At 46.5% G+C, this 26,434-nt stretch overlaps 1 protein-coding gene across 1 annotated transcript; it reads right to left on the bottom strand.

Annotated features, from left to right (window-relative positions):
* Hebp1 (heme binding protein 1) lies at positions 1-25,375 on the bottom strand. Its single transcript, XM_027429895.2, has 4 exons — positions 25,190-25,375; positions 13,824-13,962; positions 11,570-11,750; positions 1-539 (listed from the first exon to the last, which is right to left on the bottom strand). Exons 1-4 carry the CDS (start codon positions 25,265-25,267, stop codon positions 365-367), a joined length of 573 nt encoding a protein of 190 aa, XP_027285696.1. The 5' UTR covers positions 25,268-25,375; the 3' UTR covers positions 1-364.
* Between the last annotated feature and the right edge of the window lie 1,059 nt (positions 25,376-26,434).

The raw sequence follows: 26,434 nt of genomic DNA, 5'->3' as shown, positions 1-26,434 counted from the left end.
CTGCTTATGTCAAAGATTTGTATTTTTGGTTTCTCCCTAGACAAAGTTCTTAGAAGAATTACAGATGAAAAGCTCATGCATAAATCACATGTTCCCTCACTAACAAAAATACAAACTAGATCATTTTTAAAAATCAGTTTCCAGTGACCCAGATGGCAGAGAGAATCCTGCTGGGAATTTCCTGATCTGCCACAGAATTTTAAAACTCAACAAGAATGACGCTGCCAATCTCGGCTCGTTTTAGAAAGCCGGCAGTGAGGGGTTTTGAAGGAAAGTTGGAACTGGAGAAGCACTGCTCCCTCCTGACCCCAAGACAGGGGACACAGTGGCACACTTCCAGGGCGTTCTCAGTTCAGTGAATGACTCATGTCTTCACGAGCCAGACCTCATTGCGACGTCCATAGGGCTTCATGGGAGGGTCATAGCCGGTACAGTAGTAGAGGTCACCCTGGTAGGTGGCTGTTGTGCCCTCCAGGGCAGTACGTAGCTGGGTGGCGTGAGCGATGTAGTCTGCTTCCTTGGCATAACCACTGAATTGCCTGAACATAGAAGAGCAAGAGCTGGTAAGAAAGGACATGATCTTGCAGGGAAGGCAAGTCTTTTAGGGAGAAGGCAAGACCATGGGTAGGATAAGCATGCCACAGAGGTGAGACAGGGGTGGGGTGGGTGAGTGGGCGTGGGGTCCCATTCATCTCCTCTGTAAACAAGCAAAGATTGCTGTTCTTCCACTTATGAGTGTTGCATGCAACATGGCAACTAAAAAACCGTAACTCGAAGAACCAGGTGCAGCTAAATACGAGCGCTCCTTATGGGAGGCTGACTGTCCCAGGGCCTGTCACCCTTTTCTCTGGCTCCCTCTGCTGCCTCAGCCTGTCTGTCACCAGCAGGAAGGGAGAGCCATGGTGGCCTTGTCATGGTGGGGGTAGCAGCTGTATGTCTTCTAAGCAGACAGCTGTCACAACTGAGCACATCCTAACAGGGACACATGGTGGCTTCATTAGATCAGAGCTGACCAAAGCTGGGACCCAAGGATGTCTTGACAGGGACCCCACGCAAGCAAGCTGCACATGCTTTCCCCACGAAGAAGCCTCTTCTGACCACCCTCGTCTTTGCAAAGCTAGGGAAACCTTCTTTTCCTAGGAAGTAAGGACTCCTCACAGACTGGGTGACAGAAATGGGGACTAGAGAAGATGTCCCTTTCCAGGTTAGACCCTTCCTTGTGTCATCGCCTCCACAGCAAAACATCCTGCAGCCAGCTCTAAATATACCACTCTACATCTGGGCTACACTAACCTCTTTATTAGAGTCAGATACACCCGCATTGCTAATGGGCTTTGTGACTCAAAAATCTGACTTCGAACCAGGCCAAGACGAGGCCAAATAATACTTTATTTTTGGTGGAGTTCTTTGAATCATGCTTGGCTCTTTTATGAGCGGTTAGTCACGCTCAGCAAGCAAGCATTCAGCCTGGTGATTACAGGGTCACCCAGGACTTCATCTGTGAGGGTTTGCTCATCCTAATGTCCAAACAACAGCCAAAGAACATTGGAGATGAAACCAATTTCAATTGAATGCAACGTGGTTCACGCAAGCTGACGGAAGGGCAGAAAGCAGATGAAGACAGCTGAGATCTGCTTCACTGAGCCTCACTGGGGAAGAAATTGGATTAGCAGACAGAAGATAAGATTCAAGGGCTTTTCTAGCAATAAAGGCCCGTGAGACACTGGAGTTTTGTAATGTCTGTGTTTGGGAATTGCCTGTGTGAAAAAAATAAAAGAGGATCTAGCAATGGGAACATTGTGTGGTAGGCTTCCCACAGCCTCTACTTATGCCTTGATATGAAACTGCTCTGTGAAAACAGATGAATTCATGCCCTCCCAACTACCAATTTTGGGTGGTCTGGCAAGGTGACGTAGAGGTTAAGAGCACCTTTTGATCTTGAGAGGACCTGAGTTAAGTTCCCAGCACCCGCATAGCAACTCACAGCTTCCTGTAACTCCAGCTCTAGGAGATCCTATGCCCAAAGTCACAAAACTACACACAGCCATGCTTAATTAAATGTAAAATAAAATCGTAAAAACAAAAATCAAAACCAAAGGGTTGCCTTTGAAGGGTCCAGAAGTATTGTTCTTAATTGCAAAATAGCTGCGTGCACGCTCCAGTCCTAGGGTGCACGCCCCAGTCGGCCCTGCCACTTTACAGCTCCCAGTCAAGGTCAAGTTCTTTAGTATCTTGAATGTTTGAGTCCTTTGTTAAGTAAGGATGATGATAGCGCCAATCTTGAGAGTCAACTGGAGAAATTAAGGGAGAAAAGACTTCAGACTGCCTAGGGGAAGTGCCAGTAGTTAGGTACCACTGTGACAGTTGTCCCTTGCTGTCTATGAGGTATTCTAGGTCCATGCAAAAATACTAAAATCTGCAGCTACTCAAGTCACTTATGCAAAAGGTACAGTATCTGGATATGTCCCCATGTCATCTTCTCATATACTTTATCTATCTATTTATTTACTGTGTGTGTGTGTGTGTGTGTGTGTGTGTGTGTGTGTGTGTTTGTGTGTGTGTGTGTGCGCGTGCGCGCGCGCATGTGCTTCGCATGGTGCCACGGTGTGTGGGGGCTGAGAACAACTTGTCCAGGTTGCTTCTTTCTTTTCACAGTGTGGATCCCCGGGATTAAACTCATCAGCTTTGACAGTCAACACCTTTACCATCGGAACCACCTCAAAAGCCCTCACGTAGCACTTCCTAGCTTAGTATCTGAATGTCTGTCTGTCATGAGTATCTGAATGTCTGTCACCATGCGACAGCTAACTTTTGTTAACTTGACTGAATTTGAATCAACCAGGGGACACCCCTTAGGGTGTGTGTGTGTCAGAATGTTTCTAGAGATGTCTAACTGAGGAGGAAATGAGCAAGGGCAGTGTGACCTCACAGACTGAATCAAAAGGGAAGAAAAGAGAAAGCGAGCTGAGCATCCAAGGCGCCCACCTCTCTCGGCTCAATGACTGCATGCAAGCACTGTGACCATACGCCTCACACCCCTGACTCCAGCCTTCTCTGTTGTGATGGGCTGGCTGTGTTGCCTCTCAAACTGAGCCAATGAAAACTTTCCTCCCGTAAGTTGCTTTTGTCCGGTATTTTGTGACAGCAGCAAGGAAGCTATTACACACTGTGAAAATCGTAGACACAGCAAAGACCAGGACTCAGAGATGCTCACTGGGAAAGCCCTGGGTTTGGTAGCAGAAGCACAGGTGTCTCGACTCAGGTGGTCTTGGCTACAGTCACGGGGAGGAGTGAGTGATTCCAGGTACCAATGCTGCATGGAGAGCTGAAAAGTTCAGTGGTGTCTATAGGGATAGGACCTGCCAAAGGACTCTTGGGAGTAGGAGACCCAGTTGAGAGTGACAAAGGGAATGCTGTCATTCAGGAATTTAATAAGTTCACTCCTGGAAACCCCCGCTTCTTCACATTTATTCCTGGGCAAAACATGATGCTTGCAATAAAAGTAAAAGTTCCCTCTTGCTTCACCATGGAAACGACTAGAAAACAAACAGGGAGGGTCCTAGAAACACGGGCATGTGCTCTCTTCTCATTTGACCAATTCACTATGGCCCCATCACAGAAAGACACAAACAAGCCAGATAGCCAGGTCCTCCCAGGACCACAGCCCCTCTCACGGAGGAGGCCCAGCATGGGCTGACTCAGCCTGTCACCACCAACAAGTACCTCATCTCTGCCAGTCTCAGCTTCGCCTTTGCCTGCAGGATGACAACTCAGTGTCCACAGCTCTCTGAGTTCATAAACATGCTTGAGTGTGCTCTAAGGAATGCTCGTAAAGTCTCCCAGCTCCCAAAAGGAAATACAGTGCTTCAATTGTTTTTGTAAGCCTCTTAATACGTTTCTAACTCCTTGTTTTCAAAGAAGTTGTCCTCCAGGGCACTGTATTTTTCTCAGCCAACGTCAGAATAGAGACTGCGGTTACCATGGAAGCAAAAGACACAGACACACAGAGATACACAGAGACACACAGATGACACACACACAGACACACATAGACACACACACACACACACACACACACACACACACACACACACACACTTCCAGAAATAAGGGACTAACTAAAAAGACTAGGGAAGTAAGGAGGTGGCTAAGAGGCAGGCTTTCTGTCGGTCAAGGGGTTGATATGCACCCCATGTTATCTTTCAGGGTGCCTTGATGCTAACAGGCAGTGAGGAAGGAAAAATGGAATGACTCTGAAACTGACCATCTAATATCTAAACCTTTAAGAGGTCAACACCAGTTTGCAGAGAGCTAGCTGTTGTCCTCCTTTTTCTTTCTCCCTCTGTCACTGTGACAAGACACTGACCAAGAGCAACTTGGTGAGAAAAGGGTGAGAAAAGGCTTCCACTTCCACATGACAGTCTGTCAGCATGACAGTCTGTCAGCATGACAGTCTGTCAGCATCACGGTCCATCACCCAGGGAGGATGGGAACCTGGAGGCAGGAACTGAACCAGAGGCCATAGAGAATCCTGCCTACTGACTTGCCACCCATGGCTTACACAGCCTGCTTTCTTATAGCACCAAGCACCAACAGCCTAGGGCTGGCACCTCCCACAGTGGGCTGTGCCCTCCCATATCAATCATTGATCAAGAAAATTGCTGGAGACCTCCCTACAGCCCAATCTAATGGAGGTAATGTCTCAATTGAGGTTCCCTCTTCCCAGGTGGTGTGTTTGCTAGTTTCATGTCAGCTTGACCCAAGCAATGGTCATCAGAGAAGAGCAAGCCTGTAGGGCCTCTTCTTAATGGATGATTGATAGGGGAGGGTCCAGTCCATTGTGGATGGGGCCACCCCTGGGCTATATAAGTGGTTCTGGGTTCTATAAGAAAGCAGGCTGTAGAAGCCGTGAAGAGCAACACTCCTCCATGGCCTCTGCATCAGCTCCTGCCTCCAGGTTCCTGCCCTGCGTGAATTTCTGTCCTGACTTCCTTCAGTGATGGACTACAAGGGGGAAGCAGAATCCAAACAAACCCTTCCCACAGCCGGGTGGTGGCGCACACCTTTAATCCCAGCACTTGGGAGGCAGAGGCAGGCAGATCTCTGTGAGTTCAAGGCCAGCCTGGTCTATAGATTGAGTGCCAGGAAAGGCTGCAAAGCTACACAGAGAATCCCTGTCTCGAAAAACCACCCCCCCCCAAAAAAAACCCAAACCAAAAGAAAACACCAACCAACCAAACAAACAAACAAAAAACCCAAATCAAAAACAAACCAAACCCTTCTCTCCCCCAACTTGTTTTCAGCCGTGGTATTTCATTGCAGCAATAGTAACCCTAACTAAGACACCAGGAGACTCTAGATTGTGCCAAGTTGACAAAAACTAACCAGCAGCTATGCAGCAGCTATGTAGCAGGCATGAAGAGTACAGAAGAGTAACTTTCTATCTCAGTTCACAGGGAAGGGGGCATTTCATTCAAGCAGACTGAACAAGTGGGTGGCAGGCACATCCTTGAGCACAAAGCCCAGGCCGGAGTGTGAAAGCTGTAAGAAGGTTGAGAACCTCAGCTCTGAAGTGAAGCGTGCTGGCCATCAGCTTTCACTGTTCGGTCAGACAGAGATTAGATGGGAACACAATATAACTGGTGATGTGTGGGCATTTACATATATGATCCTATCTCATCATTACAACAGGCTAGGCATTCTTTACGTCTGTCAAACAGACATGGAAACCGTATGAACCATATGCTATCAGTTCTGTGGTCATGAGTGTTGAGTGAACTGGGACTGTAATGTTGGTCACCTGACTACAAACTCCTGGTTCCCAGCTCCCTCTCTCTTCCTTATTGTTTGCAGAGCTGCGAAGCAAACCAAGGGCCATGCTCATTCTGGGTAAGCTCTCTATCACTGAGCCACACCGCTTGCCCTTCCAACTTCTATTCTTTCCTTTTCTCTTTTTGGATACAGTGTCTCACTCTGTAGCCCAGGATGGCGCAGTAAACTTAACTATGTAGCCCAGGTGGCCTCAAATTCATGGTGGACCTCCTACCTCTGCCTCCTAAGTGTTGTGTGACTAGCATGAGCCAGTACCCCTGGCACCAACACTTCATTCTGCAAATATTAAGATGGTGACACCATTAAGATGGTGACAGTCTCACTAATGTCACCAGTTTCTTCTGCTGTCAGTCTTTGCTGAGAGTCCAGTTGTGGGGGCTGAGCTTTCACCTTGGTGGACAAAGCAGGGACAATAGTCTGGAAGGTCACCTCAGGTGCTAGTGTGAGGATAATTCTATTCCTAAAACTATTGGGATAGCGCTTGTGAGATGGTACAGTTGGTAATGGTGCTTGCTGCTAAGCCCAGTGACCTGAGTTCAATCCCCAGAACCCACGTGGTGGAAAGAGCACCATTTCCTGAAGGCTGAATTCTGACCCTGCATGCACACCTCTACTCCAAACAAGTGTGTGTGTGTGTGTGTGTGTGTGTGTGTGTGTGTGTGTGTGGCAAGAGAGAGAGAGAGAGAGAGAGAGAGAGAGAGAGAGAGAGAGAGAGAGTTAGTTATACTGGTGCATACTTTTAATCTCTTATGAATTCCAGGCTACATAGTGAGTTCCAGGCTAGCCAGGGCTACATGGTAAGACCCTGTCTCACACAAAGACTTTAAAAAAAAAAAAAAAAGTATTCAGATAGTGTTACTTTTTTTCCTAAGGCATTTTTCTAAAAAGTCCTGCTAATTAATATGTAATCTTTCTGTGGACACCCTTATACGGCTGTAGAAAAAGAATTTAGCCATCAACCATCCTCCCTGCATTATTTGAAATAGTGCTTCTGGGTTAGAAAGTCCTGCTCTTTGTCTTGTCAACCTTGCTTCCGGCACATTTGATTTGTAGCGACACCATGTGGCCAACCTAGGAATAATCTCATGATAAGTTAAAATTCTATGTTCAGTTATACAAACATTCATTCATGGAGCAAGGATAAATCCATGCAATATTTGGTACTTTTAGATTTTGTTTTGGTTTGTTTGAGGCAAGGTTTCACTGTGTACCCTGGGCTAGCCTCAAACTCGTAATCCTCCCAAGTGATGGGGTTATAGATAACACGCCACCTTTATGTTTTTAGATTTCACAGAAATCCATAGACCTGGCTCACTTCGTCCTTCCCTCCTTGCCTCCCTCCCTTCTGAGGATTCACTTTGTATGTGTGCTCACGTTTGGATATGCTGGTGTGCATGCACACACGTGTGAAGGCCAGCGGGTAACACAGGCTCTTTTCCTTATTACTCTCTACCTTATTTTATGAATTGTCTCTCACTAAACATGGTCACCGATTTTGCTAGAGTGGCTGGCCAATGAGCACCAGAGGTCTCTGCCTCCTCAGCACTGGAATTAAAAATGTGTTTTGCAGCACCTGGCTAAGTGCTGGGGATTCGAACTCAAGTCCTCGGGTTTACATGGCAAGCAACATTAGCAACCGATCTACCTCTCCAGCCCCCGAGTCAACCCTTTAATATCTATTTATTTGTGTGCACAGGTGTGCTGTGTATGTGTGCGCATATTTGCACATGTGGAGGTCAGGGGACAACTTTGGGGAGCTGATTCTCTCCTTCCGCTTTGTTGAGGTGACGGCTTCTTGATTTTGATGCTTTACTGTGTAGAGCTATGAGCGTCTAGATGGTTCTCCTGTCTTCACCTCCCACTCATCACAGAGGTGCTGAGGTTACAGAGGCATTGCCACTGCCACTGTGTTTCCATGTGGGTTCCGGGAACTAAACTTAGGCTAGCAGGCTGTGGGGCTAATGTTCACACTCTCTGAGCCATCTCTGTGGTCCTAATCTGCCTTTTACCTAAATGCCCTTTTCCATCATAAGGAACCAGGTTCCTTAGAGGGTGGTTATCTCTAGCTTGAGAGCAAGAAATATTAAGATGTGCTTGAGAGCAAGGAAGATGCCGAAGCTGATGAGAGGTGTGTCAAAAGAATGAAGAGACCCACGTGAAACCAAAATGTGGTTCCTCCTGGCCCCAAATGAGTTTGAGCGTCAACGAGAATAAAATCCTCAGAGCCTGATATGCTGGTGTATACCTGTAATCTTCAGAAGGTGGAGCCTGATATTACAGGTGGTGCACACCTGTAATCTGGGATTCAGAGGGTGGAGTCATGGGGAGCAGAAGTTCAAGGTCATCCCTGGCTACATAGTGAGTTCAAGGCCAATGTGGGATCCTATACTCTGTCACGAAAAGGGAGGGAGGGGCTAGGGAAATGGCTTAGTGGTAAAAAGTGCTCACACGAGATCCTGGGTTTGACTCTGTACTCCCCACAGATGCACATAGCAAGAGCACCTGTAATATCAGTGTGGGGGGGACAGGAAGTGGAGACAGGAGACTCCCAGGAAGCTTGCAGGCCAGCTGGCCTGGTGTGTGTAGTGGAAAAAGAGCAGAAAGTCTGTCCTAAACAAAGAGACCACCAGGGATCAACACCCGAAGCTGTCCTCTGACCTTCACACTCTCCCCACAGTATACCCATCCCTACATTTATACCCACGACAAAAAACCAACAAAGAACAAGTGCAAAGCAGTGCAATGCATCCAGCATGTTTAAAGCTGTATGTTTCTGTGGATAGTAAAAACAAAACACACAAACAAAAAGCAGAGAGAGGAAGATGTCTGCCTTTGGAAGACATCAAGGAAAAAAAATCGTTCTAGAAACTAGTTAAGGAAGAGAAGGTGACAATCACATATCCTGTTCTTTCCATATGACTCTATCTTTGTAAAACCAGATAGGAGAAGAGGGCACCCTTGCGTTTGTCCAGGTATAGCAGCTGATAACTGAAGATGTTAACAAAGGACATCATTTAATAAGTTCCAAAGGGACAGGCACATAAGCAGGAACATCTACGGCTTAGCAGACAATTCCAAGGGAACAGAGCTTAGCAGACAAGAGTCCCACTAGGGCTCAGTACCTAGAGACACAGGAGCTCCCAGCAGGGCTCAGTACCTAGGGACACAGGAGCTCCCAGCAGGGCTCAGTACCTAGAGACACAGGAATCCCTGCCAGGGCTTGGCACCTAGATAAATAACTAGCTTATATTATTAGAATTTTACAAATTACTGTTAACATTTAGAAATAGTATGGTATAATGGTTATATACATTTTTGAAAAATTCAGTAGTCCCATTAAAATATTTAATGGATGAAATCATACAACGCCTGGAATTACTCAAAAAAGTAATTGAGGGTGTTTTCTGAGTCATCATAGGACACAAAATTGTCCCCGGGTTGACCATCCGCAGTGAGTGGCGGATGCAAATGCCTTCACTATCTGTCGCTCTCTATCTTTCTCAGGTGGCTGGGGCTGTGCTCAGCAGGAGAGCATGCTTAGAATAGAAATTCCCATAAAATATTTAGAGACAAAACCAATTATACTGTGGTGGTGTGGGTGCAAAATGTTCCCCTGATAGGCTGAGGTATTTGAACACTTGGTCCCTAGTTGGTGGTGCCGTTTGGGGAAATTGTGAAACTTTGCTGGAGGAAAGATGTCACTGGATGTGGGCTCTAAGTATATAGCCTTGTCCCATCCACTTCTCTGTTTTGTGTTTTCTGTTGAGGTTGTGACCTCTCAGCTTCTAGCTACGGCCTCCTGCTGCCATGCAAACTTACCTTTATGGTCTCTCCCCCTGGAAGCATCAGACAAAATAAACTCTTCCCTTCATAAGTCACTTCCAGCCCTGGGATTTTATCACAGCAACAGAGCAGTAACTATACAGTACGGACTCATCATTTTGAGTCTGGGTGGACCCATGGTTAGAGATTAGCCACATCTGCAACCATGGCTACCACAGCTGAAGATGCTTGTCCTCCTCTGTAATGGTTAGGTGCCTGTCACAGTTGGATTTTAACAAATGTGGAGTCACCAGTCACTCAGAAGAGATGTGGCTTCTGAGACAGGGCTGGACCATAGGATAAAAGGCGTGCACTGGGGCTGGGGTGAGGGGTGAACTGATTGGATTGTGTCAATCTCCAGATAATTAGTAGATAAAGAATAATAGGCCACAGCATCAAATAACTTACAAATAAGGTTTAGAGAGTACCAATAGGCAGTTTTTCACAGTAACCCCAGGATGTTGGTTATATCAGCAGTGCTTAACCCATGGGGAAAGAAACTAAGCCTTAAAGAGGCTTAGTGACTTCTAAAGCACGATCTTGCTATTATGTAGCAGAACTGAGAATCACACTTTGCGCCAGGCCATCTCTCAAACTGCAGGGAGGAGAATGGGCAAGACAGATCTGGATATGTCAGTGAGACCAGTAGACATCTAGGGCTGAAATTTAAGGAAGCTCTTACTTTTGGCGCTCACCCTGGACCTGGGTGACTGTAGGAATAAGTGTTCCCTTAAATTTTTGCATCCTGGGTCCCTCAGTTACCTACCTTAGTCCTGACTCAGCTTAGAGTTCTCTATGTCTCTGCACAGAGACTAGCGAGTCTGAACGAGGAGGACTAGAAAGAAAATAGGTTCCATGGGCAGCAGCACGGCTGCATTCCACCTCTGTCCTCTAGGGGGCTCTGTTCACCCGGCCGTAGATCGCCCACAGCAGGCGTCCTCACACTCTAGCCTGCTCTAAGGAATGAGTCTAAGCTCGCTCTGGGGAAGGAAGTCCCACCCTCAGAGGAAGAACTGGAACAGAGAAGCCTACTGGTCACATTTGCACCGGGTGGTGGGCTTGTGGTGGACAGAAACTCTGCGCAGCACAAATCACTTGTATGGTTGATTTTTATGAAGCTGGTCTTGAGCAGACCCCAACCCCCAACTTATGGCTACTACTGAAGAGGATTCTGGTCTTCTGCACCCATCATACAGTGCGATTTTGACAAACGGGGAGTCATCTGTCATTTAAGAGACTTGACTCACAGGGCAGGTTAGGGACCATGCACCAGGCTCCGGAGTGAGTAGCAGGGTGGTACAGTACAAGCTTAGCAAGCACGGAGTTGTGGGCTCCATTCCTGGCACCAAGAAAGTAAAACAAACAGAAGCAGGCAACAGTCTGCCCGCCCCCCACTTACTACAGCGAAGAAATGTGACTGTGAGGGAGTCCTCGAAACACAACCAGAAGGACAAGTGAGTGGATGTGTTCTTTGCTTAAAGGGCCACAGACCAGGGACAAGCAGGGCCTGGCTGTTCAGCTCTGACAAACACCCCTACCCTTCTTCATTTAAAGGAAGTGTGGGGTGTGAATCTTGTTCCCCAGCTATTATATCCTGAGTATCCATGGGCCCAAGCTACGATTGACTTACATATCCCGTGATTTTCCTGAGACCCTGCTATGGATAATGCAGGTGGGCGGGTATTCATCTTAAGCTTAGGATGGGGGGACCAGTCCTACCTATCAATATTGCAACAGGCCAAAGCATTTATCCAGATAAACTGCAAATGCATGTGTGCTGTGGCCTGAGGAAATTAAAGCGGGTTATTGTCACGATTCAGGGTTTCTTTGTTGAAATGAATTAGGCAACAGAGAAAAACCAATATGAACATTCACTGAAAAGGCTGCAGGTGAATGCTAAGAAGTGTCTCCTTACGTGGAATAGACAGTTATGCCCTCCCGCTCTTCGATCTTCACACTTTCATCACCAGGAACCGGTGGGCTGCTTTGAAATTGGTTCGGAATCCGGAACCAGACTTTCAGTTTCTTCTGTAGGGAGCCATCTTCATTGGGAAACACGGCAAAAGAAATTGGCACTGTCATCCCCATGCCAATTCCTGAAGACATCAGAACACAGAGAGAAGCAGGCATTAGACAGAGCCTCTGAAGGCCATGAATTTCATCTCTCTTCCAGGGCAATTTTTTTTTTTTTAATGAGCAACAAACATTTCAGACACTAAGAATATATAATTAGACTTGTGCTTATAAATAACTCTTACTTTTATATTTTGGAGATAAGAGTATGATGGCACTATTTATTTTTATATGTTTGTATGTGTGCCTTCTGAGCTTACATGTATCACGTTCGTGTAAGCACCTGTGGAGGCCAGAAGAGGGTGGTAGATAGATCCCTTGGACCTGGAGTTACAGATGGGTGGGAACCACCATGTGGGTGCTGCGAGCTGAGCACTGTTCCTCTGTAAGAGCAGCCAGTGCTCTCAGGGGCTGAGCCATCTCTCCCGCCTTTCCTTTGGCTGAGAACTGAGTTTGGGTTCTCTGCAAGAGCAGTAATTAATCTTGAACAGTGAGCCATCTCTCAGCACCCGTGCTTGAAGAAACAAACAAGCAAAAACTATTTGGTGACACATAACAAGAATGGATACAGCAGGATCTGCATATTCGAGAGAAAGCACAAAATACTGGAAAGTATGGGTGATAGGACATTGCCTGCAGCATAGTTTGCAGCTGGTCAAAACAGGAGTCTGAGTAAATTATGGACACATGATGCCATACAATGCAGGTATGAGGAACCATGCTTAAAGACTGTTTAACCACAGAGTACAATTACAAAACAAGTGAAAGAGACAAACTATGCAATGTAGGAATACTCTGTTTATATTAAAAGGCCTCCCAAAGGGCCTGATGTGTGCCACACGCCTGTAATCCCAGCACTGGAGAGGAATTCCAGGCAGCCTGAGTTATACAGCAAGATCCTGACTCAGAATCCAAGTGTTGAGGATATAGCTCATTGGTAAAATATTGGCTTAGCACACCCAAGGCCCTGGGTTCCACCCCCTAGCACTTCGAAGCTCTAAAGAGACACAACAGTGTGTGAGCTAGAACGGGAGAGGAAATTAGCCATTGTGTTGTGTTGATACATGTTTTCACCTACATAGATACTTTAACAGTTAAGAAGGAAAAACATTTTCTTAACCTCTAGCAGGTCAACTTACTTTCCAAAGCCTGCTTACTTTGCTCCAAGGAAATATTACCATGGTTAAAAACAGTTTTTTTACCATCTTTCCAACTACCAACATGAGAAATACTAAAAAATCAAACCCAGTGTCCCTATTTTCATTTTCTTTTAAAACCCATAACTAGTTTGCAGGGACTCCACAGGTCACTGAAGTCAGAAAGCTGCTTGTGAGTCCAACATTTTACCAGCAGGTGTGGTGGCACAGGCCTCTCAGCATTCGGCAGGCAGAGGCAAGTGGATCTCTGCGAGTTCGAGGCCAGCCTGCTCTACACAGTAAGTCCCAGGACAGCCAGGGCTATGTAAAAACCCCGCCTCGATACTCCTACCCTCCAAAAAGAAATAAAGTAAAATTACAATTTACACTCCCATGCTGTACCTTACATGAAACTTCAGCCCAATCATTTTAGAAACTGGGCTAGAGGAGGGGCAGCCAGCAAGGGCTGCTGTGTCCCAAAGCCAGGATTGGCTTAAGAGTCCACAGATCTTCACCCATCAGAGCTGAGTCTGGGGCTGCAGCACTAACAGCTCAACCGGCCTTCACAGCTAACAGCCTGAGGGCTGACAGGTTTCCAACCTGGTGCTAGCAGTTTCCAGTCAGGTGAAAACCATGCCTTGTATGGAGCTCAACTTCCTATGGGAGTGCTTTGCCCACTTACCCAATCCAAGGACACAACAAACACTGTAGTGTTAAAAAAAGAAGAGTGCACACCTAGCTCTCTGTACTTGGAAAGAACCACGAATTGAGTGACAGAGAACACTGAAAAGTGAGAGGCAGGCCGGGCTGACATCAGGCCGGTCTGATAGCGGGGCTTCCTGCCATGAATTTCCTGCATGTGACGTTGGAACGGGCAGGTACAGGTATTTGTAGCCACTCCCTGGTATTTCCTGGGAAAACATGCGCTCACACAGAGCCCTGTCCCTCTGGGGTGCTCACCTTTGTCATTGGTACCGCCTACATACTTCATGATCTTGGGCATTGCTTCCCGGAGAGCCTCGTCCACAGGCTTGTCTGTCACTTCCACAGTGGCAAACTTCCCCCCTTCACAGGCTCTTTCCTCATAGGAGACTTCTTCCTGGAGATTCAGGAGACACGGTGAGTGGGAACAAAGGAGCTCAAAGCAGCAAGAAACTCCTCAGAGTGGGTGCGGTGACTGTGCAGGCAGACGGCATACGAAGTGCCATAAGAAACAGATTCTGAGATTTTTATTATTGTTGTTGTTGTCTTGTTTTGTTTGTTTGTTTCTTTTAGAGACAGGGTTTGTCTGCGTAGCCCTAGTGTCCTGGAACTCACTGTGTAGACCAGGCTGGCCTCAAACTCAGAGATACATCACTTTCCCGAGTGCTGGAATTAAAGTCATGGGCCCTCTCCCTGGCTGAGTCTGAGGTTTTTTTTTATAAATGTAGAATGTCAGAAGCTATTTAAAAATCTTATAGGAAGGGATAGCGCATGCCTGTGACTGTAGCACCTGGGAGGAGGAGACAAAACAGGCATTCAAAGTTATCCAGCTACATAACAAGATGAAGGCCAGCCTGGGCTACATGACATGTTGTCTCAAGGCAAAACCACTACCCCCCAACAACAGACAAAAGATTATTTTATGATTGATATTCTAAGGGAGCTAGAGAAGCTATTGGACCTCGGAATACTGGAAACATTGCAAAAATGGAACACCAAAAGATCAAAAGCTTTTGCAGATTAAAAAAAGAGAAAGAAATAAAGGAAAATGGGGTGCTGGAGAGGGGTCTCAGTGTGAAGAGAGTGTGCTGCTCTTACAGAGTGCCCAAGTTTCCATCCCAGCATCCATGTGGGCAGCTCACACCTCTCTCTAATTACAGGTCCAGGGGATCCAATGCCTCTGGACTCCGGAGTTACTTGAACTCACATACACATAATTAAAAATAAATAAATAAATCTCTTAAAAATCTGCTAACTGCCGGGTATTGGTGGCGCACGCCTTTAATCCCAGCACTCGGGAGGCAGAGGCAGGCGGATGTCTGTGAGTTCGAGGCCAGCCTGGTCTCCAGAGCGAGTGCCAGGATAGGCTCCAAAGCTACACAGAGAAACCCTGTCTCGAAAAAACAAAAAACAAAAAACAAAAAACAAAAAAAAATTCTGCTGATATGAAAAAAAAAATCCCTAGAAAGGTTAGAAGACAATGTTGCTGGGAACATACCAGAAAGTTAAGAAAATAACAATGTAGGAGATGGAGATAAGGGATTTAGCAAGAGAAGAAGTGAAGTCTGGGCTTCTCCCATAACCCCAGCACTTGGGAGGTATAGGAAGAAGGATCAGGGGTTCTAGGCCAGCCTAGGCTACATGATATCCTGTCTCAAAAGCCAAACTAATAATTAAAACAAATCAAACCAAAAAAATAACACCCCCCCCCAAATGCTCCCTTTTACCAAATAAGACTACCAAAGAAGCTATAAACACGGGGAAAGCTGAGGAGGTGGCAGTAGCAGCAGCAGCAGCAGCAGCAAGCAAATGACAAATGACAGCATACGCTGGCAAGGATGAGGATGCAGGGGAAGAGGAACCATTTACCCTGCTGGTGGAAGGCAAAGTGGCTCAGCTACTGTGGAAACCAGTGTGGAGGGTCCTCAAACACCACACGACCCAGCTATGCGCCTCCCGGGAATACGCCTGATGGAACCCAGGTCAGCACACCACAGACATCCACACACCGGTGCCTGTTACCGCGGTATTCACAGTAACCCTGACAGGGAGCCAGCCTAGGTGCCCACCAACAGAGCAGCGGACACAGAGCCTGTGGTATAGACAACGGTCTTACTTAGCAGTAAAGAATAGGGAATCAACAACATTTTCAGGGAAATGCATGGAAGTGGAGCTCACAATGTTGAGAGAGAGAGAGAGAGAGAGAGAGAGAGAGAGAGAGAGAGAGAGAGAGATCACATTTCCTCACGTGTGGCATCTAAATTTAATTATATAAGAACTGCATACACACGTGACATGCACGGGGACTACAGATGAAGAAGAGGTCTAAAAGGAGGGTAGAAGAGGGTGAAAACAAGCTATCTTGCTTTCGTTTGTGCAGAATCCAGCTTTAAATACACACACACACACACACACACACACACACACACACACGCACGCACGCACTACTAAATAAATTCAATATTTAGGAAATGCCAGGAAAAGTAAAGAAAAGCCCAGAAAGGAGAAAACAAGCAAAAAAAAAAAAAAAAAAAAAAAAGCATCAATGTCTAGAGTCCTCCAAAAACGGACAACCCCAAGTACAGCCGTGTAGCTGTGAGTCAGGAAAAGATAGGGGGCTGGGGTACAGCCCAGCAGTACAGTGCTTGCTTATTGTGGGTGAGGCCCTCAGTTTTATCACAAGCAACACCTATGTTCTTCAACAACTTCTACTCAATAACACCTGCTAACTCCGTTTTGTTTATTTTGGTGTCTAGAGGGAGCCTGGGGCCGTGTGTGTGTGTGTGTGTGTGTGTGTGTGTGTGTGTGTGTGTGTGAAGCTCTAACACTGAGCTAGCCACTGCCCCTCTTCTCTCTATTTGTGTATTTATTTCTTTTGGAGCTGGAGCTGGGACCCAAGAAGTTGTAACCATCAAGTTTGTGATGCCCCATTAGTGATGCCACATTACTGAAGAAGTGGGGGTCCCTTCTTGAGGTTCTTAGACTCATTTATAAAAGAACTTAAAAACAGACTTGAAGGAAGCCTGATTAGTGGCATTTAAGAGAAAAACCCCAGGGCAGGTGAGCTATGACTCTTGGCAGCAGTCTGAAGGAGGAAGACAGAGCAGAAAATGAAGAAAGAGCCATACCAGTTTGACTTAAGCACACACAGAGGCCATCTGTGTTATGGGCTAATCCTTTTGTACATTGTGAATATATATCTTTGCCAATGAACCTCCTGGTTGGTTTAATAAAAAGCTGAATGGCCAATAGCTAAGCAGGAGAGAACAGGCAGGACTTCTGTGAGAGAGAGGAACTGGAGATTAATTTAGCTAGACACGTGAGAGATGCCAGTGAGATTCGGAGTTAGTCGGACACACAGAATGGGAGAGAGGTAAAGGTCTCATGGCAGAACATCGAGTAATAGAAACGGTTAACTTAAATTATACATCAAGTAATAGAAACGGGTTAAATTAAATTATCAGAGCTAGCTGGGAACAAGCCTAAGCTAAAGGCCAAGCTTTCTTAACTAATAATAAGTTTCCATGTCATTATTTGGGGGCTGGGGGTCCTGACAAGAAAGTCTGATGAGAACGAGAGTACTACACATTCACATGGTGGGGAGGGGAGCGCGGTTGAACCAAAGGGAAAACATGTTTGGGGGGAGAGACAGAGAAGTAAAGAGAAAGGTGTGCTTTTCTTTTCCTTTTTTTTTTTTTTTGTTTTTTTTTTGTTTGTTTGTTTTTTGAGTCAGGGTTTCTCTGTGTTATCCTGGCTATGCTGGAACTTGCTGTGTAAACCAGGCTGGCCTTGAATTCATAAACATCCTCCCTCTGGCTCCAGAGTGCTGGGGTTAAAGGCTTGAGCCACCACTGCCTGGATGGAAACTGTGCTTTTCTTAGTAAACCAGAAGAGTGGGCAGGCTTGACTACAGCTCTGTATGCTACTCAGGGCTGGAATTCTGGGAAGGAAAAGTGTGTTTTTATTTTATTAAAGCGTTAAGTATTCCTCCAATCTCTTAAGCATGGTTTATGGCAAACCTGTCTTCCGGAGGGTGGTCCCTTGGCCCCTGGCCTGGGTGGCTAGCCTGCCCAACTGCATGCGCTCTTAAGGAAGAGACAGTGGCATGGCTCCAGGGGTAGGTCCCGATCTTTGGACTAGAAGGGCAACAGTTTTCCTGTGTGGGCTTTCAATGCTGTTCTAACAGTCCTACCACAGAGCTGCATTCCCAGCCGCCCCAGCTCACACCTCAAGGTGTTGCAATCTCTCTTCCCACACAAAGCCTTTCCTCACTTTCTGTCCTTTGCTCGGAGCCCCTGCCCTCTGGCCATTAACCTTTCCCTGGTGTTCAGACTCAGGGCAAACATGCGGCTCTCCTTCTGCACCCTGTCCTCTTCACCTTGCCGTGTGATGTCTTCTACGATACCATTTTGTGTTCCTGGACATCCAGGAAATCAGCATTTCTCAAACTTTATTTGTGCTTGTTCTTCAAACTTTTAAAAAATTACAATCCACAAAAAGAAAAATATTTCGACGTCAGGTTTTATTATGAATATACATGAAGCTGAACCAACATTCTGCAGAAACAACACTTCACCCATAGTGACGGACATGACTTTTTTTGTTGTTGTTTTGGTTTTGGTTTTGGTTTTGGTTTTTCGAGGCAGGGTTTCTCTGTGGCTTCGGAGGCTGTCCTGGAACTAGCTCTTGTAGTCCAAGTTGGTCTTGAACTCACAGAGATCCACCTGCCTTTGCCTCCCGAGTGCTGGGATTAAAGGCGTGCGCCGCCATTGCCTGGCTACTTTTTCTTTCTAGTCTTTTTCCCTTCTATTTTGGTTGAGTGAATTTTATCTCAGTGCACTAAAACTAAAGTTTGCCTCTTTTGATTTTACTGTATGGCAATAGGACACTGTTGTAGTTGAAAAATAAAGACTTTGTGGACAAGAGCTAGACCACACAATTTCACATCATGTAAATCACTAGGTGTTTATTTGACTAAAGGGTACAGGGTTCCCTGTACCATTCTACTATGAAGATTCTCAACCAGGGAGACTTTGACTCCTAGAGCTCAAAGAGGGGAAGAGAGAATTTAGGAAGGACTGTGGGGCTGAGAAGCCTCTGTAGCTTGAACAAGTATATTTGATACTTTAATGTCATATGCAAAACTCCTATTTGTTAATGCAAAACTCCTATTGTTTTAGTAGTATAAATTAAAGGTAGGTGAGTGAGTAATGAGAAAGAGGGCAGGGACATTTTATCTTAATATTTTTTTTTTTTTTGGCCAAGGGTGGGGGGACTATGTAGCCCTGGCTGGTCTTGAACTTACTATGTAGACTAGGCTGGCCTCAAATTCACAGAGACCCACATGCCTCTGCCTTCCAGTGCTGGGACTAAAGGCGTACACCACTGTAGGGAGAGATTCTGGATACTTATACCGCTGACCACGCCCAGAGCCAGGAGAATTTAACGCAAACTCTGAGGGTTGAATTCATGTTCAAGCTCCCGTTCAGAGGCTGAGGGTGTAACTCAGTGGTAGAGTGCTTGCCTCACATTTCCAGAGCTGTGGTAGTACTTGCCTACAATTTTAGCACTGGGGAAACAGGGGCAGGAGGAGCAGATACTTGAGTTCAAGGATAGCCTGGGCTGCCTGAGATCTGCCTCAAAAGTAAATATTTCTCATGCCCTGACAGTTCATGGTGGCTGGAGGAAGGGGTATCATTTTCTTCCGTGGTGTAGCCACTGATGCCATGTTCCACCCATGCTATTTAAACCCTGCTGGGGGTGTGTGTGCGCGTGTATGCACACACGAGCACGAGAGAGAGAGAGAGAGAGAGAGAGAGAGAGAGAGAGAGAGAGAGGTGAAAGCAGGAAGGGCACTTTGGGGAAGAGGACTGGAGGATGAGACAAGGTAACAGGAATGCAAAGAACTGGGACTAATTATATACATGCATGCAAATGCCAGAGAATTAAGGAAAGAAAAGGAAGGACAGAAGAAGGAAGGAAGGAAGGAAGAAAGAAAGAAAGAAAGAAAGAAAGAAAGAAAGAAAACCCTTTCCTATAAGACAGGGGAACTTCATTCAACTAAGAATCAAGGGGCAGCTAAACAGCCTTGACCCTGGGCCATCTCATCTGGTAACACCAAGGACCCATGACAAAGCTCCCACCTGGTAAGACTGACACTTGCAAACAGCCTTCCAGAGCTAACTGTGGGAGTACCACAGCAGAGCACTCTATGGCACTCCTCTCTTTGTGAACCCCCTCACACCCTAATTCTGCTACTTGTCATGTTTTAATTTCTCGAAACTCAACTATGAATCTCAGAGGTTCAGAACTGCAAATGGTTGTGAAGTTCTCCTAACTATTTTTACCCAGAAGGAAATGAAGAATCAGACAGACTGGATTGCCCAAGAAGACCCAGTTGCTAAAAGGTGGAACCAGAAATAGAATTCTGCTCCTAACCCCTGCTCTGGTGCTCCTTCAGGACTCCAAGGCTGTGGGGACACACTCGGCACTCTGCTTCTCTTGAGCCAGTGTTTGTGTTATTTGGGTCAGACATTTGTATGTTGGTGACGAACTCTGAAGAAAGTCTCAGAATCCATTTTATTCATTTAACTTCTGTAACAAGTGGGGAAGCTAACAGCAAGAACTTACTGGAAAAAGAGACAACTGATTATTTGGGCTTTCTTTCCTCCTTCTATGAAAATAATCAGCAGGTACTGAATATTTGCTATGGACTGAATCATCCTGCAAAAGGACCTGGATTTATTCATATTCTCTGTCTCTCTCTCTCTCCCTCCCCTCTCTCTGTGTGTGTAAATAAGAGGACAATCTCAGATACCATTTATCAGGATCCAAATGCCTTTTAAAAAATTTATTCTGGGTGGTGGTGACAAATGTCTTTAATCCCAGCACTTGGGAGGCAAAGGCAGGAAGATCTCTTGAGTTTGAGGCCAGCCTTGTCTACAGAGTGAATTCCAGGACAGCTAGGGCTACACAGGGAAACTCTTGGGAAAAAAAAAGCACAAAATTACTTACGTATGTGTATGAGAGTTTGGCTGCATGAATAATGTTTATATATCTATCAGATGCATCCCTGGTACCCAGACAACCAAAGAGGACATCGGATCCCCTTAAACTGGAGTTACGGATGCCGTGAACCATCATGTAGGTGCTGGGAACTGAACAAGGTCTTCTGCAAGAACAACCACTGCTTTCAACCATTGAGCCACCTCTTCAGGCCTCTTGGTTGTTTTTGTTTTGAGACAGGGTTTCTTATTGGCCTGGAAGTCAATAAGTATGCATAGGTAGGGCTTCCAGTGAATTCCAGGGATCCTCATATTTTGGTCTCCCTAGTTCTGGGACCATAAACATGTGCTTTACATGGGTTCAGGGGGTTACATCATAGGTCTTCATGTTTGTAAGGCAAACAATGGATGACTCTACCATCTTCCCAGTCATCATAGTTTCTGATATCAGGAAAGACTGGGTCTAGCAAAAGGGAAGCCAGAGGATAGCAGGCTGTCATCTGAAGGGGTACAGTGCACCAAGCCAGTGTTAAATCACAGCATAGGGCCACTTAGGAGAGTCTGGGGGCTCTGTATGCGTGCTTTCCTGTTCCAGTAGGTCACAGTGACGTTTTGGGGACTTCCAGATCTTCACTGGGATGTTCACTGTTTGTTTCTTTGAATAAACCCTGTTGCAAACCTCTGGCAGATGCTGCAGACTTGAGACTAGACATTATTAAGACAGGACTTACGAGTAGATAGTGAGAAGACATCAGAAATTTGTTTAGTTGTAGTTAGTTAGTTAGTTAGTTAGTTAGTTTATTTTGCTTCTTAGGAGACCGGGTATCTCTCTATAGCCCAGGCTGCCTTGGCTGTAATTCACTGTATAGCACAAGTTGACCTTGAAGTGTTGTAATTCTGCTTCAGTCTCTGGAGTGATTCTAACAAAGGCAATACACTACTTCTCCTGGCTACAAACAGTTATTCTAAAATGTACCAAAATGCTGATGATTAGAGATACTGAACCTTGGAGCCAGGTGGTGGTGATGCACACCTTTAATCCCAGCACTCGGGAGGCAGAGGCAGGTGGATCTCTGTGAGTTCGAGACCAGCCTGGTCTACAAGAGCTAGTTTCAAGACAGCCTCCAAAGCCACAGAGAAACCCTGTCTCGAAAAACCAAAACCAAACCAAACCAAACCAAAACAAAACAAAAAACCAGTACCTCAGGGATGGAGAGATGGCCCAGCTCAGCTCAGCTCAGTGGTTAACAGTATGGCTGCTCTTCCAGAGGACCCAGGTTTGGTTTCCAGCACCCACACAGCAGCCCACAGTGATCTGTAATTCTAGTCTGAAGGCAGCACACACACTCATGGAACACAGACATACATTCAAGTCTAACACCTATACACATAAAAATAAATAAAATCTCTAAAAATGTTTTTAAAGAACAGTAGGACCATGAAGAAGAATGTTGAGTAAGTGGCTGTGGCTGGAACAAAGACTGTCTAGTAGGATGTGGCAAGAGAGAAGGGCTGACAATACCAACAGAAACCTTGGACTGTTGGAACAGTTGGCTTTCACAGCCTTGAGCCCCGTGATGGTGAACCGAAGGCCTACTGGTTTTGACTACTCTAAATTAATTCAACTGACTCTGCAATTGACTACAGCTTTTGCAGGTGTGTCTGGGGCTTCAGGGGATGGTCTGTAGGTCAACGTTGAATTCTTATTATCCCACCCCAGAGTGTTTGCTTGTTCCATGGAACATAACACCCTCCTTCTCCACCTCCCACTGGCGAGGCTCTCAACCAGATACTGGGTGAGGATCTGCACCCGTGGTCACAAAACACCGATATTCAACAACCTGTGCAAACTGGGTGAGGGGCAAACTCCAAAGACCATACAAGACTGCCTCTTGCTCTGGGCTCTTCCAGTCCTCTAAAGGTCTTTTTTTTTTTTTTTCTGGTCCCTGTGATGATTTTAGAAGCCTACTCTCTGGTGAGAAGGAAGTGTTAAGATTACTAACACAAGCCAGGCGGTGGTGGAGCACACCTTTAATCCCAGCACTCGGGAAGCAGAGGCAGGCCGATCTCTGTGAGTTCGAGACCAGCCTGGTCTATAAGAGCTAGTTCCAGGACAGCCTCCAAAGCCACAGAGAAACCAAAAAAAAAAAAAAAAAAAAGGATTACTAACCCAAAAGAGAACTTTCTATGTATTGATACTACTTGAAACACTTAACATGAATTCATTCAATGTCTCCAACAAGCCCATGGGAGGTTAGTGCTTTAATCTTCATTTTTAGAGGTATTGGGGAACAAGAGGTTAAGTACCAGGCCACAGTGGGAAGATGGGGGGGGCAGGACTCAAACCCAGGTTGTTGGTCCTGACATATTTGTACAGGCTGGACCAAAGGACACCAGTAATTCCTATCAGACCTGCTCCAAGTATTCTCAGGACCCACCCAACCCAGACCAGAGGGCCCCCTCCTCCCTCCCTCCCTCCCTGAGCAATGAAGAGCCTGATAAGGACTGGTTGGAATCAGTCCTGAACATGTGGATGGCTAAACCACAAGGGGCCCCCGGAGTGCACTTTCCACCTGCCAGAGGTGTAGACAAGGGATTTTGACCCAGACCCTGATTCTGTATGTCAAAAACAAAGCTTCCATGTATCTTTGAACATTTAATAAAATGTCACAAAGGCAGTGTTAGTCTTTCCTTACAGTTGAAGACTCCAGGGCTAGAGTGGCTGAGGTGTAAGTGACTTATTTATTATCCTCCTGCCTTCACTCCTGAGTTCTGGAATGCAGACAGGCATAGCCATGCCTGGCTTAGTTCAAGTCTTAACAAAGTCTTTTGAAGTTTCAGTGAGATAACTACACCAAGTCGTTGGGCAGATACCTACCACTTGGGTGTGAGCTGCCTGATGTGGGTGCTGGGAATTGAACTCAGGTCCTCTGCATACCCCATAGTGTGTATCTCTTATTTGCTCATTAGCCACTAGAACAAAAGCTCTGTGAAGGCAGAACTCCTTGGTAGATTCACTCTGTTGCTATACAGCTACAGCTTGGAACTCAACGATGCAACCCAGGCTGGCCTCAAACTTGTGGCAATCCTCCTGCTTCTGCCTCCTGAGTTCTGGGGTTGTAGGCATGGGCCATCATATGCAGCTTGGTTTTGTCCACTCTTTATTCATTTTCAAGGTGCATGGCCCACACATAGTTGGCACAGAAAAGAGTGCTATTTGTTAAAATCATTAATTTTAAATTGGGGGACTTCTCACAGAAAACTTGGGCGTCTGGCTTTTCTTAACTTGGCAACTCCAGTCCTGGGAAGTCACTTGGTGGTAAAGCATTTTCAACAAGTTTCAGTGCCATCAGGCCCTATAATCTAACCAGCCAGTCCCACTCATTTTCATTATCGGCCTGCCTGGTGAAGACCTTTGAATGTGTGTTCCCCTGTGATCAGCTAGCTCTTCAACTGCTTGTTCTATATACAGCTGGGGAGACTCTCAGAGAGGGACTGAAGGCTTGCTGGGCATCTGGATGACTGAGCCTAGTCTAGAGTGGTGTTCTGGGCTTATGTGTGAGGCTCACTGTAGTAGGTTCTAGAACTTGGCCCCCAAGTAACACAGGCCTTTACCCAGAACTATTATAAAGATTGATTGCACAGAGACACTTGTCAGACTGAGGGTATAGGTCAGCGGTGAAGCAGTATATGATGTTGGTTTAATTCCCAGCATCAACCAACCAATCGATAATCAAATATAGCTTAGGAAAACAATATCCACCTGCAGGATTATAACACTGTCCAACTCCCAATTTTCAGGAAAGCAGACGCGTTGCCCACTCCAGTGTTGAGGCAAATTAGGTCGAACACAGTGATTATGTCTCCTCACGCATTCTACACATCCAACACGAACAATTCCATAAGCCATGAGCAACCGCATAGCTCTGAGCCTCCGAGCACGCTCCTGACTGTGGACTCCCACACACGCTGCATTGCACAGCCAAGACAGGTTGAAGGGTCCCTGGTGGCTCCCTAGCAGGAGCCTGCACGCCCAAACCTACACGCCTGCAGCACACTCCGTTTCTATTCCTATTTTGCATTTTGTTGCTGTTTGCTTTGTTTTTGCTTGCTAGTTTTTTTTTTTGGGGGGGGGGGTGGTCAGTCGTTCTGCGCTCGTTCTGTCAGTCACTCTGCAACCAAGTCTCTTGCAAACAAAATTGTTCAGAATGTAGCCAGGCATGGCGACTCAAGCCTGTAACCCTAACACCCGGGAGGCTGAGGCAGGAATATTGCCACAGAATTCAGGGCCAGTCTGGATTACACAGCTAGTGCCAGGCCAGCCTGGGACAGAGTGGGTCTCTGTGCTAAGAGAGGAGAAAGTTCAGGCGGTTTAGAATGCTTAAGTGGACGAAGGCATTCAACAGGCGGTGTCCCGCTCGCCCAGATGGATCCTTTCTCGTGACCTGCTCTAGCCGAGCCCGACCGCATTCTCCCCTCCTTCCCAGGGCCAGCGCCTGCCCCAGGAACGCAGCTTGGTCACAGTCAGTCCCACCCACAGCCCTGCAACCCCGGCTCCACCCGGGCCAGGGTGGGGACGGCTGCGCAGTCCTCCGGTTCTATGCAGCCATGCGGGCCTACCTTGCCCCCGGTACTCAGAACCTGCCAAGGCCACGTCTCTACGCTGCCGAACAGCGAGTTTCTGATCATTCCCAACATGGTGTCGCCGAGGGATCTGGACGATTGCACGGTCACTCTGGCCGGCCGAGCAGGGAAGCAGGGTTCACAGGGCGAGCTGGGAGTGAGCAGTCAGGGGACTGGGGCGGAGCTGCGGCGGTATGGGGCGTGGCCGGGGCGGGATCTCTGCAGGCCCCACCCACACAAGAGGTCTGACTCCTGGATGCGGCGCTGGTCCAGGCCTGCAGCACCTCATTCCACTCCACATACACTTTTAGTTTGATTTCTTTCTTTCTTTTCTTTTCTTTCTTTCTTTCTTTCTTTCTTTCTTTCTTTCTTTCTTTCTTTCTTTCTTTCTTTCTTCCTTCCTTCCTTCCTTCCTTCCTTCCTTCTTTCTTTCTTTCTTTCTTTCTTTCTTTTTGCGACAAGCTTTGTGTAACTCTGGCTGTCCTGTAACTAGAGCTCTGTAGGCTAGGCTGGCCTTGAACTCACTGAGACCCACCTGCTTCTGCCTCAGAAGTGCTAAAACCCTAAAGCCACCACTTCCCAACAGGGTATACTTTCTTTAGTCACCATCTTCCTACCTCATTGCCTGGCTCAGAGGATTTTAAAAAGAGATCCGTGTTTGTTATTTTGTGACAGGGTCCTGCTATGCAGTCTAGGCTGGCCTCAGGATCCTCCCCCTTCAGCCTCCGGAATGCTGGGCTTGCTAATCTCACAGGAGGACATCCCAGGAAGTCCCAAAGGTGGGTGCTGGGAACCGAACTCAGATTCTCTGTAAAGCAGTGTGTGCTTTTAACCGCTGATCCATCTCTCCAGTCCTGACACTGTGTGTTAACCACAAGTTCCACGTTCCTTATCCAAACAGCAGCTCATTCAGTCATTCATAGCCTAGTTGATTTTATTATGATTTTGTGAGTGCCCGTTTCTCGCTACGTACTTTACAATATTATCTGTACTCCTAGTATCGCTAGCAGGCATTCCCATACACAAGTCCATCTTATAGAGGGGGGGAGGAATGGGAGGGAGGGAGGGAATATGAGCGAAGTACGATATGTGCAAATATATGCAAATGCTATATGTAAAAATGTCACCCTGAAACCCACTGTTTCATCTGCTATCTGTCCTCGTTATTTTTGTCAGCTTGATACAAGCTAGAGCCGTCTGGGAAGAGGATCCTCAGCTGAGAACCTGTCTGCGTCAGCTGGC

The sequence above is a fragment of the Cricetulus griseus genome, chromosome 8, assembly GCF_003668045.3.
Source record: "Cricetulus griseus strain 17A/GY chromosome 8, alternate assembly CriGri-PICRH-1.0, whole genome shotgun sequence".
Classification (NCBI taxonomy): Eukaryota; Metazoa; Chordata; class Mammalia; order Rodentia; family Cricetidae; genus Cricetulus; species Cricetulus griseus.
The sequence above is the reverse complement of the archived record's forward strand: the minus strand, read 5'-3'. Positions and strand labels throughout refer to the sequence as shown.

Coding starts and splice junctions, on each gene's coding strand:
- Hebp1 (XM_027429895.2), bottom strand. CDS start 25,267: ATGTTGGGAATGATCAGAAACTCGCTGTTCGGCAGCGTAGAGACGTGG. Junction 11,751..13,823: donor AGGCGGTACCAATGACAAAG/GTGAGCACCCCA, acceptor TGATGTCTTCAG/GAATTGGCATGGGGATGACA. Junction 540..11,569: donor GGCATAACTGTCTATTCCAC/GTAAGGAGACAC, acceptor TTCTATGTTCAG/GCAATTCAGTGGTTATGCCA.